Genomic DNA, 16,437 nt, shown 5'->3' on the forward strand with positions numbered 1-16,437 from the left:
TCCTCTACCCCTGCGTGGGATATGAGTCGTCCCCAGAGCTCTGGCTTTCCCCGAATAAAGCCTCATGTGGTTTGCAACAAGCTCGGTCTATTGTGAGTTCTTGGGTGTCTGCTATTGTCCTGAGGCCTGAGCAAGGGACTCCTCTCAGAGTCTTTCAATGCCAAGAGGCCATGGTTTATTAATAATACACCACAGAGCCATATAAAAGATTGGAGGCAAAGGTTAATGTCTTAGAAGTAGTAGTCTTAACAATAGGGCAGGACATAGCATATATTAAGGCTAGAAAGGCAGAAATTTCAGATATTAGCAATAGTCACTTGGACACTTGGAACATTGATGAATTGGCCAGAGATTTAAAAAATAACCTAAGTGCATTGAATCCCCTGGATTGGGTTCAATATATATTCCTACTTGCTATTACTATTGGCACTATTTTATTAGTAAATCGTTGTGTTTACACTCATCTTTAGAGCACTCCTGAGATCTGTAGCTATGATGAGGCGGGACTTTCCAGAACTTTGGCAGAAATATAATAAGAAAGGGGGAGAATGCTATGCACACTCCAGTGAAGTTTGCTTNGCAGGCCGAGAGGCCTGGGAGCACTCACGAGGCAGAGTTTCACGGAAACTCACCACCTGGAACTTTGGCGTTCTCATAACCTGTATATTCTTACCCTATCCCTGCATTAGTCTGGTGTATGGATCCACGTGCTCTCTTTTAGTATTATCTTATTATAAGTGCCTTTTAAAATTGAATTCTGACATAACTAAGCCTTCGCCAGTGTTCCAACGTCCTAGAAAGACCTTGAAGCTGACAAACTTGGAATTCAGTAGGAATTCAGTAAGAAAGTTACCTATTCAGTAACTAATTAAGCATTACAAAGGACCAAACCGGAATAGCTCAGGGCTAGTCTGCAGAGTGTTTACTTGAGGCAGTAACCAGTCTTACCCAAACACAATGGCCTAGCGAATAGGTAGGTTTACCATGAGAAAAGTTAGGGAATCCCACTGAGACAGGTTTCTTCACTAGGCCCAAAGAAATCAGGCAGAACTACAGAGCATAAATAAATTTTATGCCTCCGTCCAGCTTTTTTTTATTATTATTAATAACAGGGAGGAAATTGTAACCTCCTCCAAACCTGAAGCAGGCTGAGCCAGACCTTGACCTTTTCTGCCATTAAGGAGATTACCTAAATTGGAGCCTTCCTAGGTCATTCTGAAGGAGGAAAATTACTGAACTTTTCCTGAACTCTTCAACTCAGAGTTCTACCCCTCCCATCTGGAGATTGTTCCCGGAACACTCCTGAACTTCTCACCCCAGAGTACATTCCCCCTCCCAACTGAGGACTGTGCCAGGAACATTTTTGAGATAAGAAAACCACCTCAGAATGTTCCAATAAGATCGGGTACATTGCCAAAATATAGGACACGACCCCTTGGTTACGGAAAGCCCCTTGGAAAAACCCTTGGAAAAACCCTTGGCAGAACCCCTTAATGACGTAAACTTGTACTTTCCCTGCCCTGCTTCCCCCCCCCCTTGGCTTTTTTCCTATATAAGCCTGTGAAAAATTTGGGCCGGGCGTCGATTCTCCTCTGCACCTTGCTTGGTGTATGAGTTTCGGCCCCAGAGCTCTGGTTCATGTGCTTGCTTGTTGTTGCTTTATTAAATCTTACTCTATACATCTTGGGTTCGGTCTCAGCGTCTTCTTGGGTTCGCGGCTGTCCCGAGACTTGAGTGAGGGTCTCCCTTCGGGGGTCTTTCAATTCTATTGTTCAGTCAACTGTTGCTGTTCCTCTTCAAGATACTGCTACCTGTTGGGAGGCCACCGAGCTATTCCTGAGACTACACCCTATCCTGCACGTGGTCACCTGCAGCTGGGCTCCAAGAATGAATTGGCAGGAACGGGCCTCTCTACCCCCTTTATAAGTGCATTCGCCATTAAACATTTGAGCCTTGATCAGGAACGTTGTCTTAGCTCCATTGCTCTCTCATCCGCCTAGTTCCCCTCTCTTTTCAGCCCCTGTATGCCTCCCAGGTGAAACCCTGTTTCTTGTGAGCCGCAGGTCGATTTCCAACAAAAATACATCCAAGAAAACACAAGAAATTAAACTTCTCACAACAAACCCAGAAGAAAAGAATCATGCACACCTAATACCACTTCCAGCAACAAAAATAACAGGAACTAACAATCATCTATCTTTAACAGCTCTCAACATCAGTGGACTCAATTACCCCATAAAAAGGTACAGACTAACAGACTGGACACATAAACAGGTTCCAGTATTTTGCTGCATACAAGAAACACATCTCAGTGACAAAGGCAGACACTACCTCAAAATTAAAAGGTTTCCAAGCAAATGATCCCAAGAAACAAGCTGCAGTTGCCATTCAATTATCCAATAAAATAGACTTTCAGCCAAAAGTTATCAAACAAAATATGGGGAAGGACACTTCATATTCATCAAAGGAAAAGTACACCAAGAGGAATTCTCAATTCTGAACATCTATGCCCCAAATGCAATTGTACCCACATTCATAAAGGAAACTTTACTAAAGCTCAAAACATACATTGCACCACACATAATAATAGTGGGAGACTTCAACACCTCCCTCTTGAACTATGAGAGAAGCAACCAATTGTTTCCAGACAGCTGTGGCCAGCTTGTAAAAATACACTAGCCTCTGATAATGGAATGAGTTATTTCTTCCCAGGTCAAAAAGGCCTTGCCATCTGAACAAATGCTATTGTTTTTGAAGGATAGTGTTCCTTTACTCCCTGTTCAAACATGTAATGCCGAGGCTTGAAAGCCCCAGCATATGTGTCTCCCATATATATATGGAACTCCTAGACCAAAGAGTCACATTCCTAACCTGCTGAGCAGAGGAGGCTGCAACCTGAGTCCAGACTCTTGTGCATATTTACATTGGTGTCACTATCTCTAGCAGTCTCCTGGGATTCCCACAAACTGGGTTTCACCCCAAACCAAGAGAATATACCTTCTTCTCAGCACCTCATGGAACTTTCTCCAAAATTGACCATATAATCAAACACAAATCAAAACTCAACAGATACAAGAAGATTGAAATAATCCCATGCATTCTATCAGATCATCACAAACTAAGGCTAGACTTCAATAACATAAAAACAACAGAAAGCCCACTTTCTCATGGAAACTGAACAACTCTCTGCTCAATGATAACTTGGTCAGGGAGGAAATAAAGAAAGAAATCAAAGACTTTATGGAATTCAATGAAAATGAAGAAACATTATACAGAAAATTATGGGAAATGAAACAATGAAAGCTCCTGTCTAAAGGAAATAACAGGGACAAAGAGTGAAGTAGAGACTAAAGGAAAGGCCATCCAGAGACTGCCCCACCTAGGGATCCATTCCACATGCAGACACCAAACACAGACACTATTGCTGATGCCAAGAAGTGCTTGCTGACAGGAGCCTAATACAGCTGTCTCCTGAGAGGATCTGCCAGATCCTGACCACACAGATGCAGAGGCTTGCAGCCAGCCATCAGACTGAGCACAGGAACCTCAACTGAGAAGTTAGGGGAAGGACTGAAGAAGCTGAAGAAGCCTTATCTGGCATCAATGGGAGGGGAGATCCTAGGTCCTGTGAAGGCTTGATGTCCCCGTGTAGAGGAATGCTAGGGTGGCAAGACAGGATTGGGTAGGTGAGTAGGGGAGCACCCTCATAGAATCAGGGTAAGGGGGGATAGGATAGGAGATTTCCAGAGTGGAAAACAGGAAAGGGGATAACATTTGAAATGTAAATAAATAAAATAAATAAAAATAAATATTTTTAAAAAAAGAATACAAGTCTTAGACCCGGTCCTTCTAATAACTACCATTACAAACCGTTTAGGATGATTAAGTAACACAAGTTAAGAGCCAGATAGTAAACACATAGTTATATTAAATTCTGATCTAATTATATTAAGGAGCTTTCTACAATATCCAAATGGAAGCAGCTAAAAGTATTCAAGGTTTAACAATTAAGATATACTTTATATAGTCTTCAAAAACATCAGAAATTCACAGAATCTGACATTTAATCATTTCATTATTACTAGAAATTTTTAATGGAGACATGTCTGCTCCTGACAGTATCCCCTTCATGGTTCAAAGAAGAAATTGAGCATCAAAACCTCCAGATGAAGTGGCTCCAGTTATGGAAAGGTAGCCACTGGACAAAATTTGCCATCTACAGATGAAAAAAGACTGTCCAGAAAGAACACACTGTGGGATAGTCGACAGCTTGGCTCTGCCAAGACAGAGTAAACTAGTCTTTCATAGCTCCTGTTTCAATTGAAGGCTGTCAGATGATCCTAGGCCAGGAGGCTAAAGACTGATGCTCCAAAGTTTTGAGGAATAGGAGACTGTCCAGGTAGTCAGTCATCTCTATAAATTGGTTAAGTTTTGGAAGCTATGTTTTATGCTTCCTATATTATCAGGTAATATTTAAGTTGTTCTTGGATTTCAGATGGGGTTAAAGACTGGTTATAGTTTCATAAATTTGAAAGGATAGTTTTCAGATGATGATGCAAGCTAAAATCACAACATAATTCAGGTATGGAATTGTAAGCTCTTTGAGTTAGGATAGATAGTAAAGCACTTTATCTAAATTGACAAATATGATAAATTGGGTGTTACATGTATATTACACTTTACCATTTGCATAATTGTAAGGGGTTTTCTCAAATTATATCTGAAAGAAACGTGCCTTTTATTTGGACTAAAAGGGGAAAATGTTGTGGGTTACCCGGGTGCTGTTTGTATTTTGATCCTAATTCTGCTTCCTCAAGAGAGGCTGCCCCACCCCATCCCTGAAGAGGAGTAGATCACATACTCAGGTGATCTCACTGAACCTTATCAAATAGAGGCTAGAGCCAATGATTGGGCAGTGGAAGGGAAAGGTGAGACTGGAGGTCTTAGAGAGAGAAGAGGAGAGAGAGAGACAGAGAAAGAGGAGGTGGAAGGAAGATGGAGCTGAACCACACAGTTTAGAGAAGCTGAAAGTGGTAAGGGGTATCATAGCTGGGAAATAAATTACTATAGTGATAGATCTGCCCAATATAGGCATATAGATTATAAATATAACTGAGTATCATGATTTTTATACAGGCTTATTGGGGTAAGAAATTATCACAACAGACCCATATGGTTGAACTAGGGAAGGATTGAAGAAGATAAAGGGGAAGGCAACCCCATAGAGAGACCAGCAGTCTCAACTACTCCAGACCACAGGGAGGGCCATAGACTAAACCACCAACCAGGGGCATAAACCAGGAGCTGATCCAAGGCTCCTGGCAAATATATAGCAGAGGTCTATCTGGTCTGGCCTCAGTGGGAGAAGATGTGTTTAATCCTGGAGAGACGTGAGGCCCCAGGAAATGAGGAAGCCTGGGGGAAGGAGCACTCTCTCAGAGGCAAGAGGGAAAAGGAATGGGATGACGAACTGAGTGGGGGGGACACAACTGGAATGTAAATAAATAAAATATTTTTTATTATTTTTATTTTTTTACAGTCCAGTCTTTTCCCCCTCCTGGCTTTGACCCACCTCACAGCCTCACCCTACCTCTTGCTTGCTGATCAGGTCTACAATGAAAAAAGAGCAAGTGGGGCAGAAAGAAATGCAAAATGTGAAGCTTGCAAAGAAAAACATAAAAGATCCCTAGAGTGATTTGCAATCAAAACATGTGCTTAAAGAAAGGCTGTAATAGTTAAAGAGATTGAAGCCATTAAGAAAAGTTTCATGCTCTTCATTGAAATGATGAGAAATGTGCTAAAGAGTAAGACCCCACCATCTAAGCTTCCAGCTTGTGAAAGAAAAAAGCCTAGGAAAAAACATGGTTTTCAACATAAAAAGTTGCAATGCCGCAGACCCTCTTGGTCCCTTTGTCTGCGTGGAACGGGTCTCTGGGGCAGGTGGGCAAAGCGTTGGATGGAATGACAGACAGATGCACACAGGAGAGGTTGTGTAGAATCTGAATGTAATGTGTCAAATCGAGCATCAAACTTTTTATACAGAAGAAAATAAGGAAGTTGGGTGACACACTAGGAAGGTACAAAGCGGTTACTGGATTCTTACATAAAACAGAGGAATGCAAACACAGGTCTAACAGAAATTACCTAAGAGAGAATTCATTGTTAACAACTGAGATCAACAAGAGCTCCACCTAAGAGTCACTCAATCTTAGAAGCCAGGGTCAAGGGCTTCGTGCCCTTGCCATAGTTCCTATTTTAGTCTATTGTATAGTCCACCTTTCCCTTAGGCCATTGTAAATGCATGTGTATGGGTGTAACTCAGCTATCTATAGTTCTAAGTATCTATTCTGGTTCTTCTTTAGGTCTCAAACTTCCTTCTTCCTCGAAGATGGTAAATTCCTGTGTAGGGCAGTGACTTAGCTTTTATTCAAAGTGAGAGTGTAATGCCAGAGGCAATTTTGAATGTCACTGAATAGGCAACATTCTTACTGAATTCCAAGCCCATGGTCTGCTCAAGGACTTTCTAGGACGTTGGAACCTGGTGAAGGCTTAGCTATGTCAGAATTCAATCTTAAAAGGCACTTATAATAGGATAATACTAAAAGAGAGCATGTGGATCCATACACCAGACTAACTCGGGAATGGAATATTAATGTATGGGTTAGAGAGGACGCCATACTCCAGGAGGTGAGTTTCCGTGAAACTCTTTGCCTCGTGAGTAGCTTCCAAGCCTCTCGGCCTGTCAAGCTGACTCAACCAGAGAGTGAGGCATTGCAATAGTAGAAGTGAGCAGGGTCTATCCCAAGCTGGCACAACCCAGTTTGGTAGTATCATGCATGTAGCACTGGTTTTGGAGTCATTAAAGATGCAAGAATGAGGATACCATAAATTCTCCCTTTGCAGTTTCAGAGAGCCTGGGGCCAACCAAATGTATGCCAGCACTGGAGACATTGCAAGAAGTCCCTTGTAGTCCAGGAGGCCTTCGAGGGCAGGAAGGTGGGAGTGAGTGAGTGGGTAGAAGAACACCCTCATAAAAGCAGGGGGAGGGAAGATGTGATAGGGTGTTTCTGGGAGGGAGGGAAACCAGGAAAGGGGATAACACTTGAAATGTAAATAAAGAAAATATCCAATTAAAAAAAAAAGCTGTAAAAGGGAAGCCTGGGTTTCAGTAAAAACCCCAATATGTGGGAGGTGCCAGAGCTATGGGGCATCTGCCAAGAAGAGCCTAATACAGTGGATATATATGTTGCAGGCAAAAAGTCCAAAAGCATAGAGCCCATCTCAGCCCTTTGAAACTTAAGATCTAGACACTTGACATGGGGCTACAGGAGTTAATGTTTGTCCTGCTGGATATTTGATCTTGTGTTGGACAGGAATTCATAGTCTGTGCCATTGTATGTTAGAAGAATTTTTTGTTTTGGTTTGGTTTTTTACAGTGAGTCACAGTTAAGAGATTCTCTTACGCCTCAGAAGAGATTTTGTACTTAAGACTTATGGACAGTATTGAGATTTGAAAGACTATGGGACTTTTCAAGTTAGGCTAAATGCATTTTACATTATGATATGTCTACAAGCTTATGAGGTCCAGAAAATAGAATGTGGTGATTTCAGTGAGAAATGTCCACCGTAACCTCATATATCTGAACACTTAGTCCCTGATTGTGATACAATTTAGGGATGATATCCAACAGTTAGGAGGTGGAAAAAGTACATAATGGTGAATAGGCTTGGGAAGTTTATAGCTTCACCCTACTTCTAGTTCACTCTCTATTTCCTGCTGCTATGCCTGCCTTTCTCCAAACCCATAAACCAAATAAATTCTTTAGTTTATCACAGCAACAAAAAGGTAACAAATATATTCTACCAGCTTCCTTATTTTTATCTTGACCTGAGATCAATCCTAGAGGATGGTGCTGGCCTTTTTAATGTAGTCTTCCTTGTTCAACCTAATCAAGATGATCCTTCACATTCATGCTCAGAAACTAAATTAATATAAATAACCCCTCACAGGTATTCCTGGAAAATTGAATGCTAGGTGATTCTAGATCTTGTCAAGTTAGCCATACCATTGCTGATGGTTTCCAACTAGAAAACTGAGGCAGAAACTTCCTCCCTGCTGACTAGCTTTCACAGTCCTGTGAAGTTCTATGCAGGCTGCTGCAAAAGAATGTTCATAAACAGTTTACTCAGGATCCACTCTCGAAAGAAGAGGAACATCTAAATCACTTCAGTGTGTGTTCAGCCCACTCGCACCTCCCCAGATGTTCAGAGCTGGATGTCGGTGTGTTCCCTTAAGCTCACATGTGCACCCCTACTTCCCACTGTGGCTGAATCTGGAGCTGCCTGCCAGACTCTGCTGTCTCTTCCTATGGATTTTAACTTGGAAGCCGTATTAGGAGACTATTTTAGAGAAGATGACTTTGTGGCCCACACTCCTGGGAACCTCAGCTCTTCATCTCTGAGAAGGAAGCTCTTTTTGGATGTGAATGGAAGCATCTCAGACCCTTTGCCTTCACCATCTCCCGGAAGTCCTCCCTACAGTGCCCGGGGATCGCTCGAGGTGTTTTATCCAAAGGACTTGTCTCTGTTACTGTAGAAGCCCTGTGTAGATACCATGTGCCATAAGGAGTGTGTCGTAGATATGCTTGGATGGAAATACTCAAATCACATCTAGGGACGTCACCCTGGGGTATTTAGTTTCCTGAGAATGTTCTCAGTTTGCATGGACAGTTTTCTTCCAGCCCCATTCAGAACAGTGTGAAAAAATACAGTTTGGGAAGCGTAACCACAAGCCCGTCAGCTATTTCCTCACCTACCTTCTCACCTATTGCACTTCAAGTAGGAAAGACGCCGCTCTCAGAACCCAGGAAGCTTACGTTCCATTCTCCTGAAGCTTCATGTGGCACAGCTTCTACGGGGATCGCTATCCCGAGCATCAGGAGTCCGTATATAGATGGCTGCTCGCCAATCAAAAATTGGTCTCCTCGGAGACTGAGAGGTGGCCCTCAGTGTTTGTCCTCCCTGATCCGGATACCTTTTACCCTGGAGGCTCACAGTGAAGATGAAGAAGTCGACGTTTCCTCCACAGATGCGGCTCCACTCGGCACAAATGCTTGTGGTGAGCCTCTAGTTGTCACTGCCATGTCTGTTAGACAGAGTCACTCTGGTATTGCTGAGAAAGAGCGAGCACTGCTGGAGGATGCGGAAAGTGAGAGGGAAAATGACACCGTGGATATGGTGGATCCTATAGACACAGTAGGTGAAAGCACTTGGATAAAAGAGCCAGTGGATGATGGGAATTCACCCACGACGGATTCTGTGAGTGGAATTGCCTTCAGTATTGAAAACTCTCACATGTGCATGTCGCCTCTTGCAGAAAGCAGTGCTATCCAGATGAACAGTGACTATAACACACAGACTTGTGTAAGTAATATCACTGATATTGTTGGGACAGAAAGCTATTGCAAAGAAAATGTCACACATACAAATGTTCCAATGTCCTTTGAAGTGGAAATGAAATCTCAAGTTAATAAGCAAGGCCACACAGCGCAGCGGTGCTGGATGCAATCTCCAAGTCCATCTCAGTGCAGCCGCCCAGAGTCTCGAGACCCAAGACTGGTGCTCAGCAGTCCTCCCGGATTTATGAGGGCTGCGAGTTAGTGTGATGGTGATGGGGTGCCTGCTTCACATACTATGCCTACTTCCCTCATTAATGTGAAAGGCTGCAAAGGAAATTGGTGCTAGGACCAGAAACTCCAAGTTGTTAAATTATACTTTTTTTTTAAATCAATAAATATTTCTATATTTGCTTCAAGTGGCTTGTTTAACAAATAAATTATGGCAGACCTCATGGCCTTCTCCTGTCCTACAGGGTCAGTGAACTGCTTGTTAAGACTTTGAATGGTAGTCTTGAATTGATCAGTTCTAGGAACATGAGAAAAGTGTTGAAACTGAATGCACTATGTATTTTTACATGAAACTGTGTGAAAGAAATCTTGAAATATAAAACTTACGGAGGTAAAAGGGAAGTAAAATGGACCCCCTAAAATTTCCTTTCTGTGGGGAAATTACTTGGTTCGTGGTGTAAGCGCACTCGTTAATACTCTGAGCACTATAAATGTAGAAAGGCGCTGCTGGGCACCATCCTGTATGCTGCCATCTGTAGGGGCGAACATGGCTGCCACAGTAGCATGTGCCTCCATTCCTAGGCTTGGTAGGGAGATGAACAGAACACAGGAGAGTCAGAATCACTGGGAGACCGGGGAATTCCTGTTGAGCTTAGAAATATGAAGAACAATTGGGAAAATAGCTAAATAAAATACATTTTAAAAACCTGTATTAGAAAAAAGATAATGTGTTTGAGAACAAAGACTGTATTTTTGTACTTTCTTAAAAACTACGTAACTCAGAATGGTTCATTAGTCCTAGAAAATAAAAATTTACTACCATTAAAAAAAAAAAAAAAACAGTTTACTCAGATGTAAATGTGTTTACTCAGATGTGCTACACTATGACATGCCAGAAAGTATGTGTTGTGCAGTGTCAGCTTCACTGCCATGGCATTAACAAACCACTTTCTGACTGGACTTAAGGCCTGTACCATAAGTGATAACTTGTATTTGACATATCAAACCTAAGTGAAAACCCATAACTGTGCACATCACAGACCTTAGTGAAAAAAGTATGGCAGTCTGAATAATAGTTCCCATAGGATCATGGTTTTGAGTGCTTGCCCCCCCCCACTGAGTGGAATTATTTGGGAAGGATTAGGACGTGTAGTCTTGTTGGAGGAGATGTGTCACTGGAGGTGAGCCTTATGGTTTTAAAAATCTATGTCACTCCCAGTTAACTTGCTCTCTCCCCCACCCCTTTCTTGCTTTCTTGCTTCCTTACTCTCCCTCCTTCCCTTCCCCACTCCCTCCCTCACTCCCTCTCTTGTGCTTATAGATAAAGCATATTCTCTCATCTACTGCTCCAGTATCATGCTTGCCTGCCTGCTGCCATGCCTCCATCATAAACTACCCTCTGGAACTGTAAGTCCCCAAATTTAATGTTTTCTCTTCTAAGATGACTTGGTCATGGTGTTTTTGTCATGGCAATAGAAAAGCAACCGAGACAGGAAGCTATTGTTGCTGCTTTGGAAGTTGTTTTGTTGTTTGGACTTGACCTGCCTGTTGAATTGCCATCTACATAGCTTTATTTGTGTTCTAGAGTGCTGATGTTGTCAGTTATGGTCAGAGAAGCTTCTCTTTTTACACTGAGTGCAGTTACTGCAAACTCAAAACAGGTCAAAGTGCTGGAAACACATGACTGTTGAGTGCTCATCCCTCAATTGGACATCTACATTACCCCTTCCAAGGTTCAAGGAACAACATGAGGGCTTTAAGAGCCAGAAGAAATGATGACACAATACAATTCTATTGTTGAGGGTTTATATAGTCATTGTACACTTAAACTCTTAGCAGTCATGGTTACCTGCACAAGACCCACCCAGATAGTCCAGTCAACCATCATTGGAAGTAAAGAGGCTTATAAGTCCATTCCCTTCTTGCTGACCATTGCTATATGAAAGGACTTATAAAGGCCTACTGCTCCTGAAGATTGATAGTCAATTATTTATTTTCAGAAAATTTTTCAATTGAACAGCTACTAGAAGTTATGTGCTGTCCTGTAAATAACCTCTTATTTGTATTTTTATAGCTAACCTTAATGGAACTTTTTGCTTCACACACAAAAAAAGACACAAAAATACAAGAGGACTATGTAAGAAGAGAAGGGGGAGCAGTAGGAGAGAAGAACAAGAGCAAGGAGTGATAAATATAATAAAATATACTATATGTGGAAATGTTAACTAACACTCATTATTATGTCTAACTAGTATATGCTAAGAAAAAGTTTTAAAATGAATAAAATCCTGTGGATATATTTGAACAAATTAAATTCAACAAGCAAAATGAAAAACAATACATTTTAGTCCCTTTTGAAAAAAACATGTATACATTATATTTAATAGTAGCATATTGCACCTTGACATCTAGACATGTATTACCAAGCTTGTGTTTCCTTTATGCTCCCATTATGCTTACCTCCATGGTTAGGACCACTCCAGAATTCTTCATTCCATTTATGTGTGCAACTTTTCTAAGTTCCTTTAAGCCCTTCTGGGGTTTGTTGGTCACAATCAGCCACCGAGCTGACTCTGACAACCACCTGCTCAAGAAGAGGTTGGAATTATAAACAATTCTTAAGTGCCAAATTTGTCCTTGGATGGTTTTATTAGTATAATGGTTACAACTCATTCTGTTATAACAGTAAATATAATTCTATGTTTTCTTATACCTTTACTAGAAAACAATTCATCCATACAGTACATCTGTACTTTTGAATGCAGACCTGCAGTCATGTTGGTCTCCCTCCTGTGACTTGGATGCAAACTTCATGGAGTTCACTGAACTGAAATATAAAGGACCCCTATATAGTACTTTTCCAGATTTCTTTGTCAGGAGGTGGGAAATATTTAGTCATAATATTTTTCCTAATTAAGGACTTCTTAAATTTAACATACTAATTATATCATCTGAATTGCAGTCATCCCTATGCCAAGAACCTGATGGCATCTAACCATGTATTAAAGAAGAAGCAGACTCCATTTCTCATCTATATAATGGGAGCATCAGTGCTATGATGTCAGTTGATATGTTATGAAGATTTAAATTATATGAATAAATCTGACAGAAGGTTTACACTTTTGTTAGTATGAACTCATCTCACTGTATCGGACCTGCAATCACCTCTTAGAGTCAATTCTAACAAAGTATGTCTCCTCTGCTGATGCATTACTATAGCACTTTTTAAATAATTTTTAAAAGAAGAAAGGGTGTAATTTGGAAGCTAAGTTCACATAGCCTCTTGCATTAAGTAGGAGACTTCAGGTTCCCCTGCTCAGGCCCATCCAGGCAGTCCAGAAACTCACTGGACCAATTTGAAGAAGAAAACTCCATTTCAGCCTAGTCCTATGCTGAACATTGTGTCTCTAGTAAAAGAGAAAAGGCAACCTGAACCAGCAAAAGAAGAAGAAATAAAGAAACACTCAACCAACAAAGTTTTCCAACTGCTTCAGTCCCAGCTCAGAAACAAGAACATTATAAACAAAGGAAATATGACTTACAAAAATTACTAATTCCATTATAGTGATCCATAATAAAAATGACCAGAAAAAGCTCCAGATAAATAATTCAACAAAATGATTACAACTATGATAAGCACCTCAAATAAGATGTGAATATGCACTGGAGATATAGCTCAGAGGTTAAGGGCACTGACTGCTCTTCCAGAGGTCCTGAGTTCAATTCCCAGCACCCACATGATGGCTCACAACCATCTGTAATAAGGTCTGGTGCTCTCTTCTGGCCTGCAGGCATACATGCAGGCAGAACACTGTTTATAATAAATAAATAAAAATCTTTAAAGAAAAAAAGATGTGAATATGCTCAAGATAACAAAAAGAGTAATAAAATAAAGAATTCTATACAAGATATGAAAACATATTCAACAAAGAGAATTACTGAAGAAAAACCAACCTAAAATGATGTTGAAAATTAAAAAAAAAAAAAAACTCAATAATCCAAATAAAAACCGCAGTGGAGCCCAGGCTGGCCTCCAATTTGTAATCCTAGAGCCACCACCTCCTTCAGTAAGTAAGTCCTACCAGCATGTGCCACCACAACTGGCTGCTTATTTGGGGGTGTTTGTTGGGTTCCTAACAATGGGAATGGGTTGTCTCTGATTCTTTTGCCTGTTCCTAGAACCCTTTTTCGCCTCCTGGGTTGCCTTGTCCAGTCTTGATATGAGAGTTTATGGCTAGTCTTATTGTATCTTGTTATGTTTAAGTTGATATCACTGGGAGGTATGCTCTTTTCTAAAGTGAAATGAAGCAGGAGATCAGGGGCAGAGTAGAGGTGGGGGGAGTCTGCAGCTGAGGTGTATTGTATGAGAGAAAATATATTTTTAAAATAAATTAATTAAAACAATTTTAGAAGAAATTAAAAAAAAAACTCCATCAAAAGCCTCATCAACAAAATGGAAAGCAAGGTAGAAGAAATATGCAGTGAATGTCAATGATACAATTTAATTGGGGGGGTGGGGGATGGATTGTTGATTGAGGAGATCCACATCTTTTACCAAATTCAAAAGCTGAGGGCCCATAGAAGGACTGTTTTTAACTCCAGGTTAAGACTATAGGTGTGTGGGAAGATCCACATATCCCAGTAACCTTAACAGTAGCTGAGGAACCAGGGTGTGCTAGATCTGACTCTGGGTAAGACCCACAGGCATGTAAAGTGTTTCCTAACTCACAACACAAGCTACAAACCCAGTCAGGGGGGCCTAGCTGACACAGGACTACCTGAACCTCAGAGGCCAAATAAAGATAAATCTTCCAACCCTAAAAAACAGTACCTCAGAATAAAGAGGTATTTCAACCCTTCTAGAACTGATTCTTTCACTGCACCATAAAATAAAAATATAAAATAATAAAAGGAAAACACAACCAACAAACTAACTTCAGATTGCAAGTCCCATCACAAAAACAGAAATAACAAGGAAAACCAACACAGCATGCTCCCTCTACAAATCATTGCTCCCATAATAATGGCATTTAATGAAAACGACTTGGAGGAACTAACAAAGAATTCAAAAGAATGATAACTACGTAGAAACAATTCAAAGAAGACATAAACTCCAGCAGAACAAAAACAAAGAGATGAATAAAAGAGAAAGTTGTGTTGGTTTAAATGAGAATGTACCCCATAGTCTCAAGCATTTGAATAGTTGGTCCCCAGTTGGTGACACTGGGGGCCTGGGGATAGAACTTTGACAGTTTAAAGACCCACACAACTATAGTCACTTGCTGTTCCTGTGCACTGTGCATTCTTCCTGCTTTGGATTGTTATTGAAGTGAAAGATCTCACCCCTGAGCTTAAGAGTGAGAGCACTCCTGTGGGACAGCCTTAAGTCCAGAGTGTATATGAAGACCAGAAGCTAAAATTGTTTTTTAATTTCACTAAAAAAAAATCATTTTTAATGAGCTAAGTTTTTTCTTTTCTGACTACTATATTCATGCATTCTGTTTAAAACAGAAGCATGCTGTAAATGTTAGTATATGTACTTTCAATGTTTTTAAATGTATTTATATGTAAAAACTGTATAAAAACATTAGTATTGAGTAATAAAAAAGTAAATGAACATAATGAACATCTATAGACACTCCACTCAAACAATACATTCTACGTAGTAGCAACCCGTGGAACTTTCTACAAAATCAACTTCATATTAGGATACAAAACAAACCTTAACATAAACAGGAAAATTTAAAGAACCATCCTGTAATCTGTCTGATCACAAAGGAATAAGGCTGGATGTCAGCAGCAGTGGAAACTACAGAGAGTACACAAATTAAGGAAATTAGATGATGACCGGGAAGAAGTCAAGAAGGAAATTTTTAAATTTCTAAGAGTGAATGAAAATAAAACACAACATACCAAAATCTATAAAATTTAATTAAGGCCTTCCTAAGAGGAAAGTTTATACTGCTAAGTGCCTATATCCAAAATTTAAGAAATTTCAAGTTAATAACTTGATAATATATCTTAAAGCCTTGGAAAAAACAAGAACAGACCAAAAAAAAAAAAAAAAGTAGATAGGAAGAGAGAACTAAAATCATGGGGAAAATTAAGAAAAGTAAACAAAAAAAGCGGAAAGATAAACAAAATTGACAAACCCCTAGCCAAATTAATCAAAAGAGGGAAGTGTGATGCCCCAGGAAGGGGAATGCCAGGGGTGGCACCCTCTCACAGGCAAAGGGAAAAAGGAATGGGGGGAAGAAGGTGGAATGAAAGTAAGAACTCTGTGAGGGCAGATGCGGGGGGGGGGGGAGACAACATTTGGGATGTAAATAAATAATTAATAATAATAATAAATAATGAGAGAAGAGGCCCAAATAAGTATGATTAGAATTTAAAGGAGAAACATTACAATAGATATCAAAAAATCATAAACATGTTTTAAATCTCTTGTCCACTGAAATGAAATATCTAAAAGAAATGAACAGATACCTAGATGCATGGAACATACCAAAATCAAACCAAGATGAAATAAATAACTGAAACAAATCCATATAGCCAACAATGAAATTAAAACAGAAATAAAAAAACTATTCCAACCTAAAGAACTCCAGGGCCAGATACATCTGGCACAGAACTCTGCCAGAATTTCAAAGAACACCAATAGTTCTCAAATTATTCCATAAGATAGTTAAAAGAAAAACATTTCCACCAGAGACACTGAAATTTATAGAGGAGAAAGTGGGGGAAAGCCTTGAAGATATAGGCACAGGGGAAAAATTCCTAAAGAGAACAGCAATGGCTTCTGCTGTAAGAT

At 40.2% G+C, this 16,437-nt stretch overlaps 2 protein-coding genes across 2 annotated transcripts in view; one reads left to right on the forward strand and one right to left on the reverse strand.

Moving 5' to 3' along the window:
• The window catches only part of LOC110285757 (solute carrier family 22 member 19-like), a 38,285-nt gene that overhangs the window by 6,294 nt on the left and 15,554 nt on the right, over positions 1-16,437 (reverse strand). The window contains 1 exon segment of the mRNA XM_021152149.1: positions 12,087-12,210. Within this exon segment, the coding sequence (XP_021007808.1) occupies positions 12,087-12,210 (124 nt within the window).
• On the forward strand, positions 8,276-9,660 carry LOC110285473 (protein aurora borealis-like). Its single transcript, XM_029472824.1, has 2 exons — positions 8,276-8,553; positions 8,718-9,660. The coding sequence occupies exons 1-2, from the start codon at positions 8,276-8,278 to the stop codon at positions 9,658-9,660; spliced, it is 1,221 nt and encodes a 406-aa protein (XP_029328684.1).

Source organism: Mus caroli, chromosome 19 (assembly GCF_900094665.2).
Source record: "Mus caroli chromosome 19, CAROLI_EIJ_v1.1, whole genome shotgun sequence".
In the NCBI taxonomy this organism is placed as follows: domain Eukaryota; kingdom Metazoa; phylum Chordata; class Mammalia; order Rodentia; family Muridae; genus Mus; species Mus caroli.